This window comes from Nicrophorus vespilloides, unplaced genomic scaffold (assembly GCF_001412225.1).
Source record: "Nicrophorus vespilloides isolate i.1.1-1 unplaced genomic scaffold, Nicve_v1.0, whole genome shotgun sequence".
In the NCBI taxonomy this organism is placed as follows: domain Eukaryota; kingdom Metazoa; phylum Arthropoda; class Insecta; order Coleoptera; family Silphidae; genus Nicrophorus; species Nicrophorus vespilloides.
The window spans coordinates 61,427-84,794 of record NW_017097195.1 but is presented as its reverse complement, the minus strand read 5'-3'; the positions used below and the strand labels follow the sequence as shown (position 1 = coordinate 84,794).

General features: G+C 31.1%; 1 protein-coding gene across 2 annotated transcripts in view; it reads right to left on the bottom strand.

Annotated features, from left to right (window-relative positions):
• The window catches only part of LOC108559377 (homeotic protein antennapedia-like), a 62,457-nt gene that overhangs the window by 8,061 nt on the left and 31,028 nt on the right, over positions 1–23,368 (bottom strand). For both annotated transcript variants that reach the window (XM_017916635.1, XM_017916636.1), the window contains exon 2: positions 2,692–3,915. In XM_017916635.1, coding sequence (XP_017772124.1) covers positions 2,692–3,445 — 754 coding nt within the window. In that variant the 5' untranslated portion in view covers positions 3,446–3,915. The remainder of the gene's footprint in view (positions 1–2,691; positions 3,916–23,368) is intronic.

Below are 23,368 nucleotides of genomic sequence, written 5' to 3'. Positions count from 1 at the left end.
GTTTATGTGTGTGTCGGTGGTTGTCAGGATTGTCGGGATTGTCGAGAGGCGACAGCGACGGTGACCCTGACCCGCAGCCGCAAATCGCATCCAAATCCGAAGCACACGCTTCCAACGTTATATATTATTATTTACGCTCCTCTCTCGTCGAGCGCACTGATCTCATTCATATTTAGTAACATTAACATCGCTTGCCAACTGCTAAATACTAAAGCACTGCACGAAACGCATCATTCTCTCCACCGCATCTCTCTGCCAACTCAAAATTCCAACTGCATTTCAACTTGTCCACTATTTTCATTTCTAAACTACACTATATGACACATTTCTCATTTCATTTTCATTCCTCATTTGTTTTCCACCTACCATCTAATATTTATTTACATTTTACACATACATTTTAACATTACCATTTCATTCTGTCATTTACATTTTATTAATGAATTTATGATTCCATTAAATAGTTTTTTGTACATGTAAAAAAAATACAATTTTTAGTATCCACTTTTCCAAATTATTTTGTCTTTTATTGTCTTTAGCATTTTGTTGTTCACATTCATCTATATAAAATTACTTTATTATTTCATTAAATATGTATAATTTTTGTATATGATTTTTCTTTAAATAAGTCAATTTTATTTTATATAAAAAAAATCTAATTTTTAGTGTCCAATTTTTCCAATTACTTTGTTTTCAGGTAATATTTTTGTTATCTTTAGATATTAATTCATTCATCTTTATAAAATTTTCATTCTCAATTTCATTTCCGTCTACTATTTAATATTTATTCACTTTCTAACATTACTTTACTTATACACATTTATATTACACAATTTACACTTTTTTTTTGTTATTAATTTATTATTTCATTAAATACGTATGATTTTTGTATATGATTTTGCTTTTAAATAAATTTATTATCTTTTGATATAAATAATTTCCAATATTCAGTGTGCAATTATTACAATTATTTTGTCTTCAGGTAATATTTTTGTTGTCTTTACCATTTTGGTACTCACAAAGATATTAATTTATTCATCTTTATAAAATATTCATTCCTCATTTCATTTCCATCTACCATTAAATATTTATTTAGTTTTTAACATTACTTTATTTAAGATACATTTATATTACACAATTTACACTTTTTTTTATTAATTTATTATTTCATTAAATACGTATGATTTTTCTTTTAAATAAATTTATTATCTTTTGATATAAATAATTTCCTATATTCAGTGTCCAATTTTTCCAATTATTTTGTCTTCGTCTATTATTTCTGTTGTCTTTAGCATTTAAGTATTGACAAATTCACTACATTATATAGAATTATTCATGTTTTTTTTCATATGAAAAATGCAATTGTTTTTTTTTAAACAATTATAAAAAATATTCTAGAAAATCTGTGTTCGTGGGAAAGTAAAGTAGATACGCCTACTCATGTATCTGACATGTTTTCTCTTCGGCTCTTCTCTGTATGGAGAATTCTTTTTGACGGGTGTCAAGATTAATGAATTTCTATACCCGAGAATAGCAATGGTGGACGTATGCGTTTGCGGCGTATCGTCTTTCGCTCTCATTTAATGGCATCGAGAAGCTTAGCTTAACCCACCTCCAAAACGCATTTCCTTTCGGCCATTATAAATCATCCAAGTTTTAAAGACACACACAAAAAAAAACAACAACAAAAACACACAGAATTTTTAACATGCCGCAGCAGCTGATGTAACAACTTATCTTTATCTTTTTAGAAATTTAATAAATTAACAAAAAAATTAGAAATTTAGAAAAATTCTTTAAAATAAAAATTAACTTAGATTTTCATACATATGAAATATCTATATAAATTCTTTATTGTTAATTGCTAATTGATTTCGAATTTGTAGCAATTTTACAAATGTAATTTTGTATGTATTAATTTTTGCCTAACATAAACACATTACTTTATTCCTGATTCATTGCTGATATTCTTTGTCTATTAAAAACAAAACATGAGATCAAAATTCGTAGTAAAATTGATAAAAACGTTGAAATTTTTATAAGCCTCTAAGAAAAAAACTGTCTAAGTCTGCATGAATTTAACAAAAAAGACGTGCATTCCCAGTCGTCTGCATATTTTTTGTTGTGTTCTAGTTTCATTATCAGTCTGCAACAAGTGTCTACTACATATTTTTATTGTTGTTTTTATTAGTTTGGTAAATGTGCGTAGTTTTAATCCAAATATTGAATGCATTTTAATTTCGTAGAATTGAATCGATTCCATTGTTAAATTATGTTATTTATCAATCAATAAATAATTATGTTAGTAAACTATAATATGAACTTGATGACTTTTGAAAGAAATGTGGTAAAATGGATTTTATTGATATACTTTTAACTAAAAGATTGTTGTTGAATTGTTCTTTATATTCTATAGGTAGATTTTTGTGTAAAGTGAAATGGTGGCAATAAATCATGATTATCGGAACGTTGAGAGGTTCGAAGGTAGTCGCTTTTAAGTTTTGTTGATTAGGTTTGGTAATTTCGGAATGTTCTCGGAAGGGAATTGAGCTGTCCAAAAGGGCGCATTGTGCAATCTTTACTGTCGGCCATAAATCTTCAATTCCTTGGGTTGCGCAAAAGTACGTATATATGTATGATAATAGAGGCGACACCAGGTGGTGAGGGATAGTATTCAATTGTTAAACTTACCGAACTGACTCCTCATCCAAGGGTACAGGGGGCTGGGTAACGAAGAGGACGTGTTATTTGGTGTTTGCGGGTTCTGGGGTTGCTGCTGCTGCGGCAGTGGCGGCTGCTGATGCATGTTGGCGGCCTGCTGACCACCGTACATCATATGTTGCTGCTGCTGTTGTTGTTGCTGCTGCTGATGGTGAGGTTGCTGATGAATCTGCGGGTGCTGTTCCTGCATGTGGTGACCCATGTGATGGTTGGCCATGGGTTGCGTCGTGTCCAGGGGCGGACTTCCGGTGGGGCCGAGGACTCCACCTTGGGTGACGGCAGCCGCCTGCAGCTTGCAACTCGCGTACACCACCGGCGTTTGATGACCGTTGGGCGCCCCGGTACCACCCATATGCATATTACTGGGACTGTCCGGTCGGTATCCCTGGGTTCCATCCATCTGCTGTTGCTGCGCTCCGTAATACCCCGCATTCCTGATATCCATCCTATCGTACGGAGGGAACCTGGGGTAGGGCATACCCTGAGGAGGTTGTCCAGCGGCCGGAGGTCCACCATAATGATGCGGAGGTATTCCTTGCCGAAGCCCCACCACCGAGGGATCACCACCGCAGCTGTTGGGATCACTCTGCACGGCACCTCCACCTTGCGGCACCTGCACAGCGGCACCGTAGTGCTGATGCTGGTGCGGATGCTCGGCGGAGACGACTCCGCCGTTCCGCATATCCGGCATATAAGAGTTAGCGAAATACGAACTCATTTCCATTTGTTTTAGAGATCACAGAAACCACACACACTCACACCAATCGAAATCAAGGACTTCGACGAAAAAAAAAATGATGTACGAACTGAACTTTGGATTTACCCCCAAAATTATATAAAAACTTTCGCCAAAATTCAGCAAAACCGAACAAAAATTATTTATATATATTAAATTTCTTTGTTTTAAATTAAAAACCAGATCACAATTTTTTCCTTCAAAAAACTATTTCCACAGCACTTAATCTTATAATCATCGCAACTACGAAACTATATTCCTCGTACCAAATCCGCACTTAAACAAATTATATGTAAAAAAAACTGGACCTTCTCAACTCAATGTAATCCTCTGTAGTTCTTTGTTTACTTTGTTTGTTTGTTTGTTTTTTTCTATCTGGTCCAATTTGATCAGAGTTGTTGTTGTTGTCCTGCTGCTGATGCTGCTGCTAGCTGCTGGGTGGATAATCCGAAATCGCCCTGCAACAAAAGGATGTCGTTTATGAAATGTGAAAAGAACCCCGATCGTCGCGTTGCCAAAACCTCACTGAGTAAGGTTATGGAATTTACATGAAATGAGTGACACATGTAAACCGAGACAGACAGTCCGTCATTTAGCTTCCACGCATCATATACACACGTGTCCGCGGAATGCGACACTTGCATCTAGTTAAAGGCATTTCCACCCAAAAACCGGAAAGTCTGAGCTACCCCACACGCAGTCCGTAACGTCTTCAAACCCACACTCATCCATCAACAATTTCATACTTTTATTTTCGTCTTCGAACGAAAACAAACAAGAAAACCGCAAACGCCAAAAACTTTGTAAATTTATTTCTTCAACAATTTAAGTAATTCCAAAGAGTAAATGTCATTATAATACCTATACTTGTAAGTAAATCTTAAAAAGTCATACTTTTTCATTAAATAGAATTAAATTTTAATAAAAACTAGGTTTCACGTTTTCTTAATCTATAATTTATAAAATTCAATAAATATATTTGTTAATTATTTTCTAGTTTATCTGTCGCATAATTTTACAATTTTACTATGCAAATATTGAAGATATACTAAATATACTTTAGAAATTTTCTACAGAATATCAATAAATATGATTGTTTTATTCCAACAACATTATGTATACAATTAAAATTATAATTTGCGGAATTATCATTTGATTCTTAAGCTTAGATTAAAACGGAATTTGAAGAGCGTCGAATGTAACGAGAAGGAATTTGTAAATTTCAAAAAAGAAAAATAATCTTTACGCATTCTGCGTAACGTAAATACCATCAAAGAGAATTAACCGAAAGAAAATACTTGTAGTGATTAGTATCTTATACCACAAACAAGTTAAATAATTATATGAAAATGATAGAATCAATAAAATTAAAAAAAATAATGGTTTTAGCAAATATAAAATTTCATGAAATAATTTATGTTTTTATGATTATTTAATGTAATGTATACGGAATTAATAGTTTTATTTATGTTTTAACTACGAATGAGTTTATATAATAATTTAAACACTATTTCAAAATTTATTTAGTAGTTTAATACTTAAAGAACTGTAGTTAACTAAATTATGTAAAACACTTTGATTAAATAACTACTTTGTTTCTAAAGTACTAAAATAAGTTACTTGACAATTATCATCAAATGTCAAATAATTATAACCTAAAACCAAACAAGAAAACAGCGAACGTCAAATTTTCTATAAGTACTTAAGTCAAGTGTCAACAAATATATAACTTTAATCAGTAGCTTTAAATGAACTTATTAATTTATACAATATTTTAAAGAATTAACTGAACTTAAGTAAAATTACATTGATTCCATGACTATCCTAGTTTTTACTATACTTAAAGTTACTTGATAAGTATCATCAAATGTCAAAAATATATATCTTACAGAATTCATTTATTACTTGGTAAGTATCAAACATTAAACCTCAATCGATTAATTTAGTAATTCATATAAACACAAGAACATTTAGATTAATTCCATGATTATCCTAGTTTTTTTTTGTAAATTACCAATAGAAATTACTTGGCAAGTAGTACATATGAAAAATGACATGATTAGTAGTTCAAAATTCATTGAATTTATTACCGTGTATATATTACACGGGTAGATCATTTGTATTGGTAGTTCTAATGCTAAGTATATAATATTTGTTATATAATATGGATGTATAATATGTTACGTAAGTTAACGTCTTCAAAGGTTTTCCGCTCTATATTTTTTTCGTCTCTCGTTGTCGGTGTTTTGTGTTTCTTCTCGTTTCGTTTTTGTTCTCTTTCATTACTACTCCCGCTCTCTTTGTTTTGTTTTTCTTCTTCTACTACTACTTCTTCTCTTTTCTTTTATATTTTTTTTTCATGTTGTTTCGTCTTTTAAAAGAGAAAGAGAGGGAGAGACTAATTGCGACCAAGAGTGCGGGGTTCGAATCTCCGTGACACGCGATTTGTCAAGCTGAAAGGTTCCGCACACATGCAATTCGTTAGCCGCAGCCAGCCATCGCGACGCCTTGGCCTGAGCCGCCACCGCCGCCTCCGACGTCGCCGCCACCGCCGCAGATCCAGGCCGCAACCGCCTCCGCGCTTCTGCCATCTCTCAGCGCGACACACTTTTTGCTCATCCCACCCTACGTGTTTTGATCTACTCTTTCTACTCCAACGTGAAAGAGAGAGACAAAAAAAAGAAACAGAAGAGAACAGAAACGAAGAAGTAGAGAAAGAGTAAAAAAAAAGGAAGGAAAGAAACCCTTTTATTTTCCGCCGAGATTTATAGTCGCGGTCGAAATGATGAACGGCCCCCTCTATAAATGGAAATTAAAAAGTGGATACTTTAAATATTCATGATTTTCAATTCGTGGCGCAAAAATTTACTCGGATTGTTGTTTTTTGTTTCGTTCGCAAGAGTTGTTTTATTTTGTAAGTTGTTTTCGTTGTTGTTTAGCCAGTTTGTTTGTTTTTTGTTTTTGAAAGGGTGAAAGTCGAGGGTTGAGAGAGGGACAAGTTGTAATTGGGTAAATGCCTTAATGAGATTTGCATGTAAATGGGGGGTCGCTGCGGGGTCCAACTTTTAATTTAATCAAAGAACTCCGAGACCCAGGGGCGCATCAGGCGCCGCCGCCCCCGCCGAAATTCTCCGCCAACCATCCACCCACCCCCCCGGTACCAGACATTAATGCATGAGGTGTAAATGTCGCGGTCGGAGCGCAAAACCCCCCTCTTAGAGCCCCAATTAATATTCACGAATACAACGTGGGGCCTCCTCTATCCGCTCGAGATTACACCAGTTCCATTTGGGGATGGAAATTGATTAATACCGACTTTCGTTTTATTTTTTTCCCTCTGTTTCCAACCCCCCAGCTGCGCCAAACCCCACGCATAAGCTAGGCCTGCTTCAATCAATACACCGTTTTTCCCTTTCACCTATTTTTTTTTTCTGTTTGTTTCATTCTCAACCCCCTTCGTTTTGAATTTAAGCGGGAATGAACGGAGGGCGACGTGAGCGACATCCCCGGTGAGTGACGGAAAGCTACCGTAGGCCGGTATAGTAGTAGTTCCGTTTATTTTTTTTTTCATCCCCATTATTTCCGGCTTTAGTTGAGTCGTGAACCGATTCGCTTTTATCGGGCTTTGATATAGCGCGACGCGCGTGGTGATTTAGTGGCGTTGAAAACGCAATTGAAATCAGCCGTAATCGCACATGATGAAAACAATTCATCACACACCCCCACGGACCGGCGCCAATCGATATGCAAAACTTCATGAAAATGCGAACGCCCGAAGGGGAGGCTGATATTTACGGGGATTTTAATCGCGCAGAAACAATCTGCGACCGGAAGTCGATAAAAGCTGCTGTCCCACTTCCGTTTTCCGTTAAAACAGAAGCGACATTTCATTTACACGTAACCAGAAAAAAAACGCATCCAGATACACAAACCGGTGTATATCTGGTGAAGTATAAATCATGTTACGTAAATTCAAAATAAAACACGTCAGCTGCGCGTTCCATCTAGTTGTAAAGTCATAAACTATTAAACTTGAGCAGGCCTCGAGGTCAAGGAATTACCTATAGATGGCAGTGAAGGTTCCGTAAAACTGGATCAAGGTTGGCACCATGTTGTACGTTGCATGGTTCCGTTGTATTATATTTTTTTTTTTCGTTGTTGTCCGCTCGTACCAGCGTGGGGGGATGGGGCGTTTCGAAAAGGGGGTTGAAAATTTCACCGTCGAATGATGGCCGCTATTAATCAAAATGGCCGCCCCGACAGCGCCCACCCCCTAAAACCGCTCGAAACAACAAACCGAAAAAAAAAACAAACGCGCAAAAAAAAAAGACAGAAACAAATGAATAGATGCAACCACGTAATCGATTTGTTTATTTTTATTTAGTTTATTTTTTTTTGTTACTCGATTTGTTTCCGCCCGCAAAATAAAATTACACACCATTATCCCGCCTTTTAATGCCGGCAAATTACCGAGCGCAAATTGCACCACAATTTGCGCTCGGCTATAAATAAATTCAAACTGAAGAAATAGAAAATAATAAAAATATGGATACTGCAATTATTAATATTTATAGAAAATTAATCGTAGCGTGCCACGAGAACGGTCATTTGTATCGTATTATTATTTTTTTAACGCAATTTGCGCAAATTGATTTGTGTTTTTCATTGAATTCCTGAACGCTTAAAAAATCTACGCGTACGTTTTGTAATGGGAATGACGTCGGCATTCCTGTGTATCGTTTTGAATATGTACGGTTTTCGAGAGGTGGACGCGCTTCGTAATTAAAAGCCATTTGCATAAAATTCCAATAACGAGCGCTGATTGATTTATGGCGCGCGACATTGTTGGTAAATAATAAAAATTTCAACAGCTCTGTCCGATGTCTTGAGCTCTCAGGCGGTGCTAATTTATGGTCGCGCAAAAGTATCAGTTACCGGATGACAGCTGTCAAGTTATAGGATAACACGAGAACCGATTCGTTATTTACTGGTTCCGGTTCATTTTTTTTTCTTGTTGTTCTTATTTCTTTTTATATCAATTTACTAAATATAACAACACGTTACTTGACAAGTTACTTGTCAAGTGGTTCCGTTTAAGTTTTTTGTTTTTAGTACATTTTGTTTAATATTAATTTACTTGTAACGTGTATTTGTCGCGTTCCAAGCACAGTCTACATAAACGCATTAATTTGTCGAAGTATTTGCACAAATTGTTTACGCAATCGTCCAATTAGGTATAACAAATTTAGCTATGTCATGGATATTAGTGATTTTGAAATGTTTTATTATTAAGAAATTGAAAGAACTTAAATACCATTTTTTGAATATAACTATACGTTACTTGACAAGTTATTTGTCAAGTGGTTCTGTTTATTTTTTTTGTTTTTAATACATTTTGTTTAATTAATTGTTACTTGTCACGTTGCAAGCACAGTCATTAATTTCTAAAAGTATTTGCACACATTGTTTGCGCAAGCGTCTAATTAGGTCTAACATCATATGTCATGAATATTATTGACTTTGTTTTTTTTTATTATTAAAGAATTGAAAGAACTTTAATATCAATTTATCGAATATAACTACACGTTACTTGAGAAGTTATTTGTCAAGTGGCTCCATGTTGTTTTTAGTACATTTTGTTTAATATTAATTTGTTGAATATAACTGCGTATTACTTGACAAAGTTACTTATCAAGTGCCTTGTTGCACGCATAGTCTATATAAACCCATTGATTTGTTGAAGAATTTGCACAAATTATTTGTGCAATCATCTAATTACTTGAAAAGTTATTTATCACGTTGCAAGTACAGTCATTAATGTATAGAAGTATTTGCACAAATTGTTTGGGCAATCATCTAAGTACTTGAAAAGTTACTTGTCACGTTGCAAGTTACAGTCATTAATATGTAGAAATATTTGCACAAATTGTATGCGTAATCGCCTAATTAGATCTAACAAATATGTCTTGAGTATTATAGACTTTGAATTTTTTTTATTATAAAAAAAATTGAAAGAACGTTACTTGACAAGTTATTTGTCAAGTGGCTCCGTATTGTTTTTAGTACATTTTCTCTAATATTAATTTATTGAATATAACTACATAATATTTGACAAAGTGCCGCGTTTCACACACAATCTACAAAAACGCATTAATTTGCCGAAATATTTGCACAAATTATTTGCGCAATCGTCTAATTATAACAAATATTACTATGTCATGGCTATTATTGATTTTGAAATCTAAATACCAATTTACTGAATATAACTACACGTTACTTGACAAGTAATTTGTCAGCAATTTTTCAAAATAAATATTTTTTGGAAACTTATTTTTCTTTATCAGAATAACGTGAAAGCAGTATAAATTCGTAAAACGAGATATTTTCGTAATAATAACTGAAACATTGGACAATTCTAAAAATGAACAGTAAATTCGTGATTTTCATTATTTTTTTTGATCATTGAATTTTTTTTGTCCAAATTTATATTTTCATTTTTTTTTGTTTAGAAATTATTATTTTCAGTAGACGACGTGGACCACATAAAATGCATGTGCATAAATGTGCACATCGCGGATTTACGATTTCCTCACGCCTCTCTGGCATTCCGTTCATGATTTACACCATATATCGTTTACAAAAATTGACATGAAATCCCTTCCCGTGAAATAAATATTCGCTGGCATATTTATAGTTTCCTGAGCGAGAGGAGTGGAGTCCTACAGTTCACAAACGAGAGAGAGGGAAAGCATTCACACAAAAAAAAAACGAAATATCATGAACCGCGATAATATTAATAACACGCAGGAAAAAAACTGTATGAAAATATTTCGTTTAAAAAAAAAACTCAAGTTGTAACAACGAAATAATTTTAATCGCATGTGAATTGTCCCCTTTGTATATAAATTTATATATTTTTATTATAGTTTTGTTGCTGTTCATAGATGGAGTTGTGTTGTAGAAATTATGATTGCAATAAATTGCCGACGAAACAGTGTCACATAAATGTAGAAAAAAAAACAAGAACTAAAGTTAAATGAATAACAAAACGATGAGCTTTGTTAATGCGCTTGAATTATGACCTCGGGCATTCCGAGAGTCGCACTTTATCAATTTCACTTTTCCTCATTTCCATTTCGCAAACGAAACAACCGCAACCCTCACAATGAACTGACAACAACGGCAGACGAGCAAAAAAAAATACTAACGGAGAGATGCACGCATAAAAACTGCAAGGACAAAAAAAAGTCACAGCATTGTCCTTGCTACACAATGACGTTTATTATGTCACATTTTTTTTTCTGTACGACCGAAACACATTCAGCAAAAAAAAGGAAGAGAAAGTTTGTTTCTTCTAGGTACGTCCTTTTTTTTGTCCACAGTGGACAAAAAAAAATTAGTGAAAATCTTTGATTTATGTGTTTTCAATCCGGAAAATCGTTTAAAGTTGGAACAATTATTAACATTTTCAAGTACCGAAATTTTTTTAATAAAAAAACAAGGAAGAGAAAGTATTTTTCTTTTAGTTACGTCCGTTTTTTTTTCATATTGGACAAAACATATTTTAGGAAAATCTTTGATTTATTAGTTTCCAATCCGGAAAATCGTTTAAAGTTGGAACTATTATTAACATTTGCAAGTACTGAAAATTTTTGAGCAATAAAGAAGGAAGAAAAAGTTTTTTTGTCAACAGTGGACAAAAAAAAATAATTGTGAAAATCTTTGATTTATGAGTTTCCCATCCGGAAAATGATCTAATTATTAACATTTGAGAGTATTTTCTGAGTAGACAAGAAATGAAATTCTGAAAATTTTCTGCAGGAGAAACAATTATTAACATTCTGCATTTAGATGGTTCGTACATACAAGAGGAAACTGTTGCAAAATTGTGTAATTATTAATAAGTTCAGGCTTGGGGGCGGCGGCGGCTGCTGATTGCGAGCGGCGGTGGAATTGGAATCGCGTTCGGGGCTTCCCCCTCAGTCATTCATCAAGTCATGAGGTCGCACTCAACGTCAAATCACATCGGATTGATTTAAATTACGATCGACGATTCCATCCGTTATTAATTAATTCCTCGCTAAATGGTGATTTCGTTCGATCGATGCACAAGAAAACAAAAAAAACGCAAACAATACGTCTGCATATTTGAAACCGTTACAAAATAGCAATAAAACCCAAGAATTCATCAATTAGGTAACAATATTTAGAAAAATTAAACGTCATAAAAAAAAGATAAAAGTAGGTGAAAATAATCAACTCGTTTATCATCTATTAATTGAGTTACATAACTTAAGCTATTTGTCAAAATGTAATGTATTATGTAAAGATAAGTGACTTAAGCTATTTTTTTTCAATCGATTCACGTAGAAAAACTTAATGTTGAAGTAAATTACAAGAAACCATCGACTCGTTTATCATCAATTAATTGCGTTATGTAACGATAAGTAACTTAAGCTATTTGTCAATTCTTATTTATGTGAAAGCAAGCGGCGCGCGGCGAGTTTAACAATGCCACGTTTACATAAATTTTAACCGAGATGTTTAATGTTAGTGAAGCGATGAAACTAACATGAAATTATTCAATCATTAATAAAAGCAAAATGTTAAGTTTTGTTGAATATTTTCATTTCATATTAATGAACAAAAAAAATGGTGTAAACATATTGATCAATTTTTAACATAAGTCTGCGTTCACATTATATCTTATTTGAGTAAAAAATTACTGTCATAATTGACGTAAATGACATAAATGACGTAAATGACATAAATTTCATAAATGACGTATATGACATAAATGACGTATATGACGTAAATGAGGTAGTGATGCGTCATATTTCATTGTACTTGGTAATTCTGCCAAACATTTGATCTTCACTTAGTAAAACAATCAATAAAATAAAGTTATTAACTCAATTAATTAAGAAATAATTTGAATACTTTCATAGAAACTTAGAGAATAACTAAGCTTTTGTTTATATAATACTTAACAATAGCCGCAAACTATGAGGTGTAAAGTTTGGTGGCGATACNAACAGCGCGTATTCAACAGCTAACTAACCGCAACAATGTTAATACACTAATACATCATAGTCACAATTAGTATTTAGATATAAATAATTATATAATATAATTTAAAAAAAAAGATATTTTTTTAAATAATTTATTGTTAAAATTGAGTTTTATAATTGGGATTTGTTTGATAATCTACAATTAAATAACTGCAACCATATTAATACATCATAACATAGTTAATTATATAAATAAACAATTTTATTATACAATAAAAATTGTGATTTGTTAACTAATTTATTATGAATATTATATGATTTGTTTGTAGTAGAAAATCTAATAAATAACTATTATAGTAAACGTTTCACGTTTAGTTGAAAATACGATAAATTAAAGCATTCCAGTTGCTCGAACACTCCTTTTTATTACACAATAAAAGTACCTTTACAGCGTATAACTCATAACATTTAAATTTTTATTGACTACATTTATAATCGAAGTAAAACGATCATGTAAATTGATTGTAATTGATTAAAGCAAATAATAAAATAAGAAAAATATAAAACAAATTAATTGATTATCAAAGGAAATTGAATAATACAACAACAACAAAAAAAAATAAGATTGAAACTGATTGAATTCGAAGCAATTATTTAAAATTGATGTTCTTTATTAAAGCAGGTGAAAAATGCATAAATAAATTGACCTATTATTATTTATTATACATTTCATTATTAAATTAAATTTATTTATTTAAAAAAAATATTCTAAATTGTTTTTTCTCAACGTAAATTTTTCACTAAAAAATTTAATGATTTCAAATTGACAAATTTTTGTTTACAAACTAATAATAATTTTTTCGTTACTTTTATAAAGTAGGCTTGTCAAACCCAAGGCCCGCGGGCCACGAGATGCCCATGATGACTTTGAATGAGACAAATTAAATAAAATTGTAATTTTTTATTTCGTTTGCAATTATTATTTAAAAAATAAATAAAATTATTAATATTTTTATTGTTTAAAGTAAATATTCAAATTGTTTTATTATATAACAGTCATTTTTGATGCGAGTTTATATTCGTATGTGAAATTGTAGTTTATTTTATGAAATGGTTTTTAGGTTCACATCGAAATCGATAACCGTCATCTGGTCCTATCCGCTTTTCGCACACCCTTCGTAACGAAAGGAGGGTTGGTTCCGTTAGTTTCGTTCTTTTATATCATTTTTTATACTCTCTCTCACTCTTTTTCACTATGTACGTGTACATGTATATATATAATATAAAATAATCAGGTCGCAGCACGTTCGGAGAACATTTTTTTGTAATTTTTGGTTGTGTAACGATTACAGTGCTCGAGGGTTTGTGAATAAAGAAAGAAGTGAATGTGCGTTGAAAAGAGAGAGAAAGAGAAAGACCGGAGGCTATAAATCATACCCCAAATTGAACGGGAATGTTTTAAAGCTGCCAGAGATAAAATTCAATTCTTCTTTGATAAAACTTATCAGGCCGTTACACGCACTAAAGCCACCATAAAACAGCTCGTAATTTGCGCTCCGCTCGCGCCGCCTCCTTCGGTCATTATACGTGTAAAGCCATATGCCATAAATCGTAACGGGAGCTACCGAAACCACACACACACACAAAACAGAAGAAGAAAAAAAGAGATGCAATAACGAAACAACTGAATATCGATGAATTTTTTTTTAAATAAATTTTGTGGGGGCGGTTAGGGTTTTGCGAGGGGTGGCGGCTTTGCCGGGATCGGAGGCCGCGCGTCGCGTTTGGTCGGATTTTTGGGGGATAGAATATTTTGGCTGTGGCAGTGATTAATGAGCGGCCATTACGCTATGGAAAAAATGGTTGGACGAGAGTTAGAGTGTGCGTGAGACAGACAAAAAGAGTGAGATAGAACTCTATACGATGTGTGTGTGAAAGAGAGAGATGGAGGTTGAGTGACGCTGAGGAAGAGGTGGATGAGGAAGAGGAGGAGAAGGAGGACACGGCGGCCATAATAATCGTCATGGAAATCCATTTTTAATGACTCAATCCGACTGTGTATGATGATGCTACACTTTTTCTTTCTCTTTCCTCTGACAGCTTCATCATCATCATTTCCCCAGACAGAAGGAAACCCAATTGAGTTACGAAAGCAGCATTTTCATTTTAGCAAAATTTTGCACCTTTTTTTAATGAAACAACTTTAGTTTCGCAGCGAAGTTTCAAAACGATTCATCAAAACAAATTATAGAAAATACCAACAATAAATTATGAAATTTAGTCATTTTTTTATTATTATCAATTTATTTGTTTATTAAAGTTTTAAAATACTTCAATTTTAACAGACTATTAACATTCACTGATGTTTTTTTATTGACTTAGTATATGAAAAAAAAATAAAATTATTGTAAAATAATTTGGGACAAATTATGTATTTTTTTTGTATCATTAAATTAATTTTCTAATTTAACTAAGATATAATCAAAATATCTGCAGGTAATTTAATAATTATTATATTTTCTCATCAAAGTTTCTAAATATTAAAAAAGCTAATAAAATCTATAAGTATTAGTCTTTTTATTGTTATTACAAATTCTTCTAATTTTGCGTTTTTATTTAATAAAAAATAGTAATTTAGATTTAGTTGTAAATCAAAGATAATTAGTAGTAATTAACAACATTATTTATTGCAGTAAATAATTAATAATATGTATATAAAATGCAAAAAAATATAATTAATAAACACAATATATTAATTATTAATTCTATAGAAAATTTCTTGTGATTTTTTATTAAGACAAATTTGATGAAATTACAATAAATAATGAAAAAAAAAACATATTTGATAGAAAAATTTAGTATAATTTTATGATGGACTTGAACTTGGCATCAATGTTAGAAACACGTTATAGAACAGAGTCCAAACAAACTAGATTCAATAAATATTACGAACGATCCACACTGCATTTGACAGATTAACGACCGGTTTGCATTAAGGTCTGTTAAATATAACCGGTTTGTTACCTAGGTAATGGTTAAACTTGTATCTTTTTATATGTGTGTGATTGCCCGCACTCAGTTTTCAATGTTAATTTAACGTCAATGTCAATTGATCAATTAAATAAATAAATGTTATTTTTCTATAAATTTTTCAATAAGTAAAACTAATATTTTTTTTTACAATTTTTCAAAAATATAAATTGTTTTGTACATAACAAAATGTAATAATTAATTTCTGTTTTATTTGTACTTTTATCTAGAATATTGAAATAAATGTTGATGAAAATATAGTTAATTGTGTTATATTTTTTTCTATATGTTAGTATTTATTACATAATTAAAACAGAAGTAGTATTATTTCAATATGATTCAACATTGTAGACACGATGTAATTTGATAGAATGTAAGAAATGTGTCTGTACTGAGCGTCGGCAATTAATTTGCGTTTAGGTTTTACGCGATGCGAATGGCGATGTTTGTTCATTACGAAAACTGTTAATTTGCAATGAAACGAAGATAATTTCCGTTATTATGTGCGAGCGGCGCGCGGATGGAAATGACCAGTCTCGAGCCGTTCATTAAATTCCTCGTCCGATCCTTCTTACTACTTTTTTCTTTCTTCAATTCACCAAAAGGTTGAAGAAGAAGGCGCAGGTGCAAAAGCATAATTTAAGTACTTCATTAATTTGCATACCGTGATTAATGATATTTGCATTACGGAAAACAAAAGAATAATGATGATAAAAAATAACACAATTATGAAAAATAATAATTGAGAAATTGAAATTTTGAGGGAGTTAAACAAGATTAAATATGGATATATTTGTGAATGAAGATTTGAAGTCAAAGATACAAAATTGATATGTGAAATAATAAATTTGATATTTGTAACAAATTAACAAGAAAATAAATGTAAAGTAATTAGAGTAAAATGGAGACAAATATGGAAATGTGTGGAAACAGATGAAGACAAAAGAAAAACAAGTGAAATGATAAAAGTTAAGCAAGAAAACGGGAAGATTTTGATATTTATAACAAATGTTCAAGAAAACAAATGTAAATTAATAAGAGTTAAGCGGACACAAATATGAATACATGTGGTCAAAAATTAAGACAAATGAAAAACAAGTAAAATAATAAAAGTATAGTAAGAAAACGGGAAAATTTGAAATTTGTAACAAATGAACAAGAAAACAAATGTAAATTAATAAGAGAAGACTAATGGGAGTGTGTGGACAAAGATAAAGACAAATGAAAAAGAAAAGTAAAATAATAAGAGTTAAGCAAGAATACGGTAAGATTTAATATTTGTAACAAATGTTCAAGAAAACTATTATAAAATAAAAAAAAGTTAAAAAACTTAAGTAATAAAACTGGAATATTTGATATTTGTGAAAAATGAACAAGAAAACAAATGTAAAGTAAAAAGAGTTAAGCGTAGGCAAATATGGAAATGTATGGACAAAAATGAAGACAAGAGAAAAATAAGTGAAATGATAAAAGTTAAGCAAGAAAATGGGAGGATTTGATATTTGTAACAAATGAACATGAAAACAAAAGTAAAAAAATAAGAGTAAAGCAATGACAAATATGGATATGTGTATACAAAAATGTTGACAAATGAAAAACAAATTAAAATAAGGAAAATAATAAAAGCTAAGCATAATTATTTGAATTTTGTAACAAATATACAAGAAAACAAAAACAAATGTAAGTTAATAAGAACACGTGTGGAAAAAAAGGAAGACAAATGAGAAACAAATTACTACAAAAAAGTGACATAAAAGAGTTAATCAAGAACACACGAGGATTTGAATTTCGAGAACAATTGAACAAAAAAATTAATCAATAAGAGTTAAGTATGGACAAAGATGAAGACAAATAAAATATAAATTAAGCAAAGACATGTAGAACTTTTGAATTTCGGAAATAATGAATGAATGAACGAATGTAACAAAAAAAACAATGTAAAGTAATGAGGGTTAAACAGAGTCAAATGTAGATATGTGGGACTGAAGTGTGTGTGGTATTGTAGTGTCTTCATAGTGAACTGAATAATGCAGCAAACGAAAAACCGGAATGCATTTAAGTGATGTGAGTCGTTTAATACGTTTGGTGAGACGGAGGAGACGGCGGCAGGATAATAGATCAAAACCGATTCGGTATTTGGTTCCGTGGTTTTGATATAATTTCAACAATTAATTCGACGGCCCGTGCTAAAGTTGTTACATTCGGAATGATTTAGTGCAGCAATAAGCGATGACCGTTATGGCCGATATGCACAGAATCTGCATTATTTAAACGCGCGCCGCCGCCGCCTCCAACACCGCCACCCCCACCACTCTCTATTAATTAATTCCGATTTGATGGACCGCAACCGGAGAGCCGCCTCCAACCCCCGCACAGCCAGAGAATATCATTAAGTCGTCAGAAATTTCGATTGAGCCATTAAAAACCGATTTTCTGTTTTTCGAACGCTCACAAATATCATCCAAACACCACCCCTCGATGCATGCATGCTGCATAAATCGCTCGTTAATCATCCCTGGAAAAACAAACCCTCCGAATATTTTAATTGGAAATACGCGTTTTCCACTCAAGAAAAACTTGACGTTATCATCTAATTTCCATTTTTTTTTTCAAGATTAGATAAATTCGTATAATTCACTCGCATTTCCATTATCTACCTGCAATTACACACATTAATTACACAGAAACAATAACGAGTTGCAGCAATTCAAATTTAAGGTCGACGTACGCTCAGCGAAAATTATTAAACTTAACTCAAATTACGCTCTCGGTCTAATCTTTAATTAAATCTAGACGAATCTGATTGAACAATGTCTTTAATTACAGCGCAGAAGGAAGAACAACAATGCTTTAATTACAGTAGTTTTAAAGTAATTTCATGAATGAACAACTAACAAATTATTTTCACTTTAATAAACTTTATATTTTCAAATTTTCAAACCGGACTATAGTGAATCCACACTAATCGAAATCATATAATAAAATTACTTTGTAATTATTAAATCTATAATTAAAATAATATTTATTATGCATAGTTTTATATTAAACTAGATTTAAATAAAAAAGAAGTGCCTAACGTGGGGCACCTTCAACTAATGTAACAAAAGTTTCAATTAAATAAATCGACTTTTTTCAAGTAGCCAAAAGTAAAACAATATCACCCATTCAAATTTAGTTTATTTTTAAATGTGCAAACCGGACTGTAGTGAATCCGGAATGATTGAAACCGCATATATAAATTAATTTAAAATTATAGAATAAAATGAATATCCTTTTATATTATATTGTTTTATTAAATGAATGTAGACACAGAGATGAAATTGAAATCGAAGCAATTACAAAAGCGTATAGAAGCAAAACGATTTAAGATTATGTTTCGGGTCGATAAACCCGGATAACATCGGGCTTTCAAACAGTGCATTCATACAGTAATTAGTAACACGATTGGAAATACCTGAAGCAAATTACATTTGCCGCATTTGTATATACACGAAAACTCAATATTTGTTTTATTAATTCAATTTTTTTTAAATTCTTTATAAAATTGTAGTAAACTACGTTTCTGGCGCCTAACGTGGGACTCCAATTACTTAAAGAAACAACAATTATTCATATATATGAGTTAAGTGTGTGGACAAAAAATAGACAATTTTTTTAGTAAACGTTAGGTTTTGGCGCCTAACGTGGGGCTCCAAACACACACGAAAACATCAATTACTAATATTCAAATTTGTTAATACTATCACTACGAGGTATCTTACCAAATAATGTGTATAAATAACGACAATTTGTCCAATTATTGCTTCAATTAGTCACAAAAAATTACATTTCATTTTCAAATAAAATTTACAAAAACTGTGTTAAATTATTATAGAGACTTCAAAACCAAACATTTCAATTGGTGTTATTCAAAATAGATTCTTGGAATGAAATATCTACTAATAAATAATATATTTACTTGGAAAATGCTAATAACTTATAAATACGTCTAATAAGGTGATAGCGACATCGTTTATAACGACTACATGACGCCAATTAAAAATAATTCCCATTTATGTAAAATAATGTAAACTTAGTTGTAAAGTTATGACTGTTCTAATAAATATAAATTTAGTATTTAATAATATTATTTATGTAATAACTACATTGAAGCAAATTTGTAATCAATGAATCATTATATAATTCATATTTTGTTATAAAACTCAATTTAACCTTAAGTTTCGTCAATTTATTTATATTGAATAAAAATAAGTTTAGAAAATATTAAATATTTGCTTTGCACAAAAAAAAACCCTAAGCAGTAATAACTGTATTTCTCTTAATTATGGGATACTGGGCGTTATATTTTTTTTTTCATAATTTTCTAATTAGTTTCCAAGCAATTAAAATGTTAATTAATTTTTACTTCGTATTGCGTGTCATTGCAGATAAATCTTTTTAATTGGTTTCCTTCCTTAAACAGTCGACGTTTGCTGCACAAACTTTTTATTTATTCAAAATTCGTTTCACGATCAAAAATATTTATATAAATCAAAACAAAATAAAAATGCTTTTTCTACCAATTAATACAAAAATTATTTATTAAAACTAAAATTTATACTTTTAAAATTATTAAATCTAAAATAAATGTAAAAACGTTTATTTCTTAGTTTTATAATTATTTCGAAAAACATCAAATTGTTACTAGTTTATATTTATTAAACCTAATGTAATTCACTAAATTCGATTAGAAATATATAGGTTTATTATACAAATAAATTATTTCAATTTAAAGTAATATTTATTATGCATTGTTTTACAGTAAACTAGATTTTCTAAAATGGCGCCAAACGTGGGGCACCTTCAACTAATGTAACAATTTAATGTTTCAATTAAGCAAATCGACTTGTTTCAAATAAAGAAAAGTTTATGAAGATCACCCATTCTATGATACTTAACTTAATAAGTTTATTATATAATATATTAATGTTTATTAAACAAAAAATATGAATTGAAAACAATTATTATATGATATTTCCATTACCAAATCTATTTGTTTTTGAGTTCTTAAAGAAATTATAATTACAATTATTAATCTAGTTGATTATTAATTAATAAAGATAATGAAATAATTGCAATTAATTAATGAAGCGATAAAATATGGTTAAAAAATTTGAAACAATAACTTGATGTTTTTAATTAATGGACTGGTTGAAATCAAATAAAATATATAAAAAATGGACGCACCAATTTGCAAAGTGGTTTTCATTGATAATCGAAGCATTCGGTAAAAGAGTAAAAGAGAAAAACGAAATGGAGCAAAACTGGTGGACGGGTGGACAGTAAAAAAACACAGAAGAGTCAACGTCGAGGAACAAAAAAAAGAAGAGGAAAGGACAAGCAAATAACAGCCGAACCGGCGGAACGTTTTTAATTGCGCGGCGGTAAATTGAAACACGTCGCTCGGAGAGCCGATTTGTATTGCGAACAGCAACAGGATTCAATGCGCATACATTAAATTCAGCGAGGACATTTATAATCAATTTGTTCGGGGCTTGTATTTGCGATTATAAAAAAAACAACAACAACAACAACAGCAGCAGCAACATACGAGAGAAACAGAGACAACAAATTACGTAAACGTGAATCACCTGAATTCATGTTTAGGGTTGATGATATAAGAATGGTGAAGAGGAGTAGTAGCTTTGGGTTTCGGAATTGTAGAGATGCGAGGATGCAATTGGTGTCGCGTCATCTAATAATAGATTTTCATAATTGCAGCTGCCCCGATCGGGGCGTTTCGAATTTCCCGCGTCTTCCGAGGACCGGGGACGTCGCGTGAGAGTTCACCGTTGTTGCCAACGCAATTCTCTCTCTCCCTTTCGTATTTTGTGTTGTTTTTTTTTCCCTCCGTAGTATATAAACACAGTCATTAGCCGCAGTAAATTCACGTTTAACAGAAAAATTAGAGGCCAGAACTGTGGAAGGGCGTAAAAGGAAAAAAAATGAATCATCTCGCGTTTTCCAATCAATTATTAAATAAAAAATTAGTAAAGTTTATAAAACAAAAAAAATGGTTCAGCGTGTCACGATAATTACATCCAAAACCTTGCAATGCGTTTTCGTGTTTTACCGTATTTCGGGTGGGGTTTTATCCTATTTCGGGTGCAAATTGTCCTTCGGCACGCAACGAATGTGAACTTATTATCTTAATTTACCGAATTGGACAAAAACTTCCTTCCTACCTAATAAACAACAGCTGTTCACAACCGAAGTAACAACAACAAGCAACAACGTACGATTTTGATCTTCCCATTATTATTATTTCATTATCTTCGTCTAAACCTGTAATTTCTGAAGCCCTGAATATAAAATTCTTCTACAATTACATCTTCCAATTCCTTCCTTCGTGTATTTATTCTTTTCGATGTTGCTGCTTGTTTCGTTTTTTTTTGGTGTGTTGAATTATTCATTGGATGTTTCAATTTATGTCATCATTTATACGGGAACGAACTTGGAGGCATTCAACGGAACCCCCCAGTCGGCGATTTTCCACTTCACGTTTTTTTGTATACAAAATTTTATTTTTTTTAATTGCGTTATTTACAATTTTTAAAAAGGGGAATTTAATGCGGGCGCTTTTTCAACGCCTCCACGATTTTATTTATAATTTTCAATTAAATTTCATTTACTTATTTACATTCCCAACATTTAATTACAAAATTTAAATATAAAAATACAAATTTTGTTAATTTTATTGTGCTTTTTAAATGTATTTCGTAAACTTTGTCATTTAATATATAAATAGTGAACTTTGTAGTTTTGGTGCCTAACGTGGGGCTCCAATAATTAAGAAAACATTCATTTATTAATGCTATGACAACAAAATATATTGCAGTGTCCTAATGAATACATTTGTAAAAATTGTCCAATTGTTTTTATTAGTTACAAAGAAAAATACATTATTTTTTCAAATAAATTATGTTTATTTTGTTAATTTAATTGCGTTATTAAATTTATTTCGTAAACTTTATCATTTCCTGTAAACATTTTAATGTAATGATAATTGCCAACATTAAATTACTGTAATTATTGTAAAAAAATAATAATTTCCTTCAAAAATTCAACATTTTTTTTTACAAATATTCTTACTATTTTTTTTAATTACAAAATACGGTAAAATTCTTTATAGTTTTCTATTTATATTACAAATAAGACAAAAAATAAATTATATTAGTTACATTTAATTTCATTCATTATTGAAATAAAAAATAAGTAAAAATTATGAAAAATTTCAAATAATTTTTTTTTGTTAAGAAATGTATTTCATTTAAATAATTAAGGATTATAAATTTCTTTGCAATTTTTCTATTATTGTTTACAAATCTAAATTGAATACGATGCATTTTAACAGTTGGATGTTGTATTTGGAAATACCCGATTGATTTCTGGTTGCGTTGAATACGCTGTGTGCACAACTCTTCGGCGTTTAACCGGCGCTCAAATTGTCCGTACTTTGTCTGTAATGGCGTAATATATTGCCTTGGCGCGATCGAAAGGTGTACCGAAGACCGCGGGTGCCTCGTAATAACAGTTTTTTACCTAATGTATGCACATAATATTCGTAGTTCGAAAATGAAATTGAAATATTACGAATCTTCCTCTCACATTTACAAATTACAACAACAAAAAAACACGTTTTGGTAATGGAGAAAACAAGAACAAAATCCTAAATTGAAAACCACAACAAAAATGATTTATTTTCTCATATTTATTTTTTCTGTTGCTTCAAGTAAATATAATTAGATAATAAATAAAACAATTAATTTAATTATCAAGTAAATAATTTAATTTTATTTATGTAGTAAAAATATACAACTACAGCCAATAT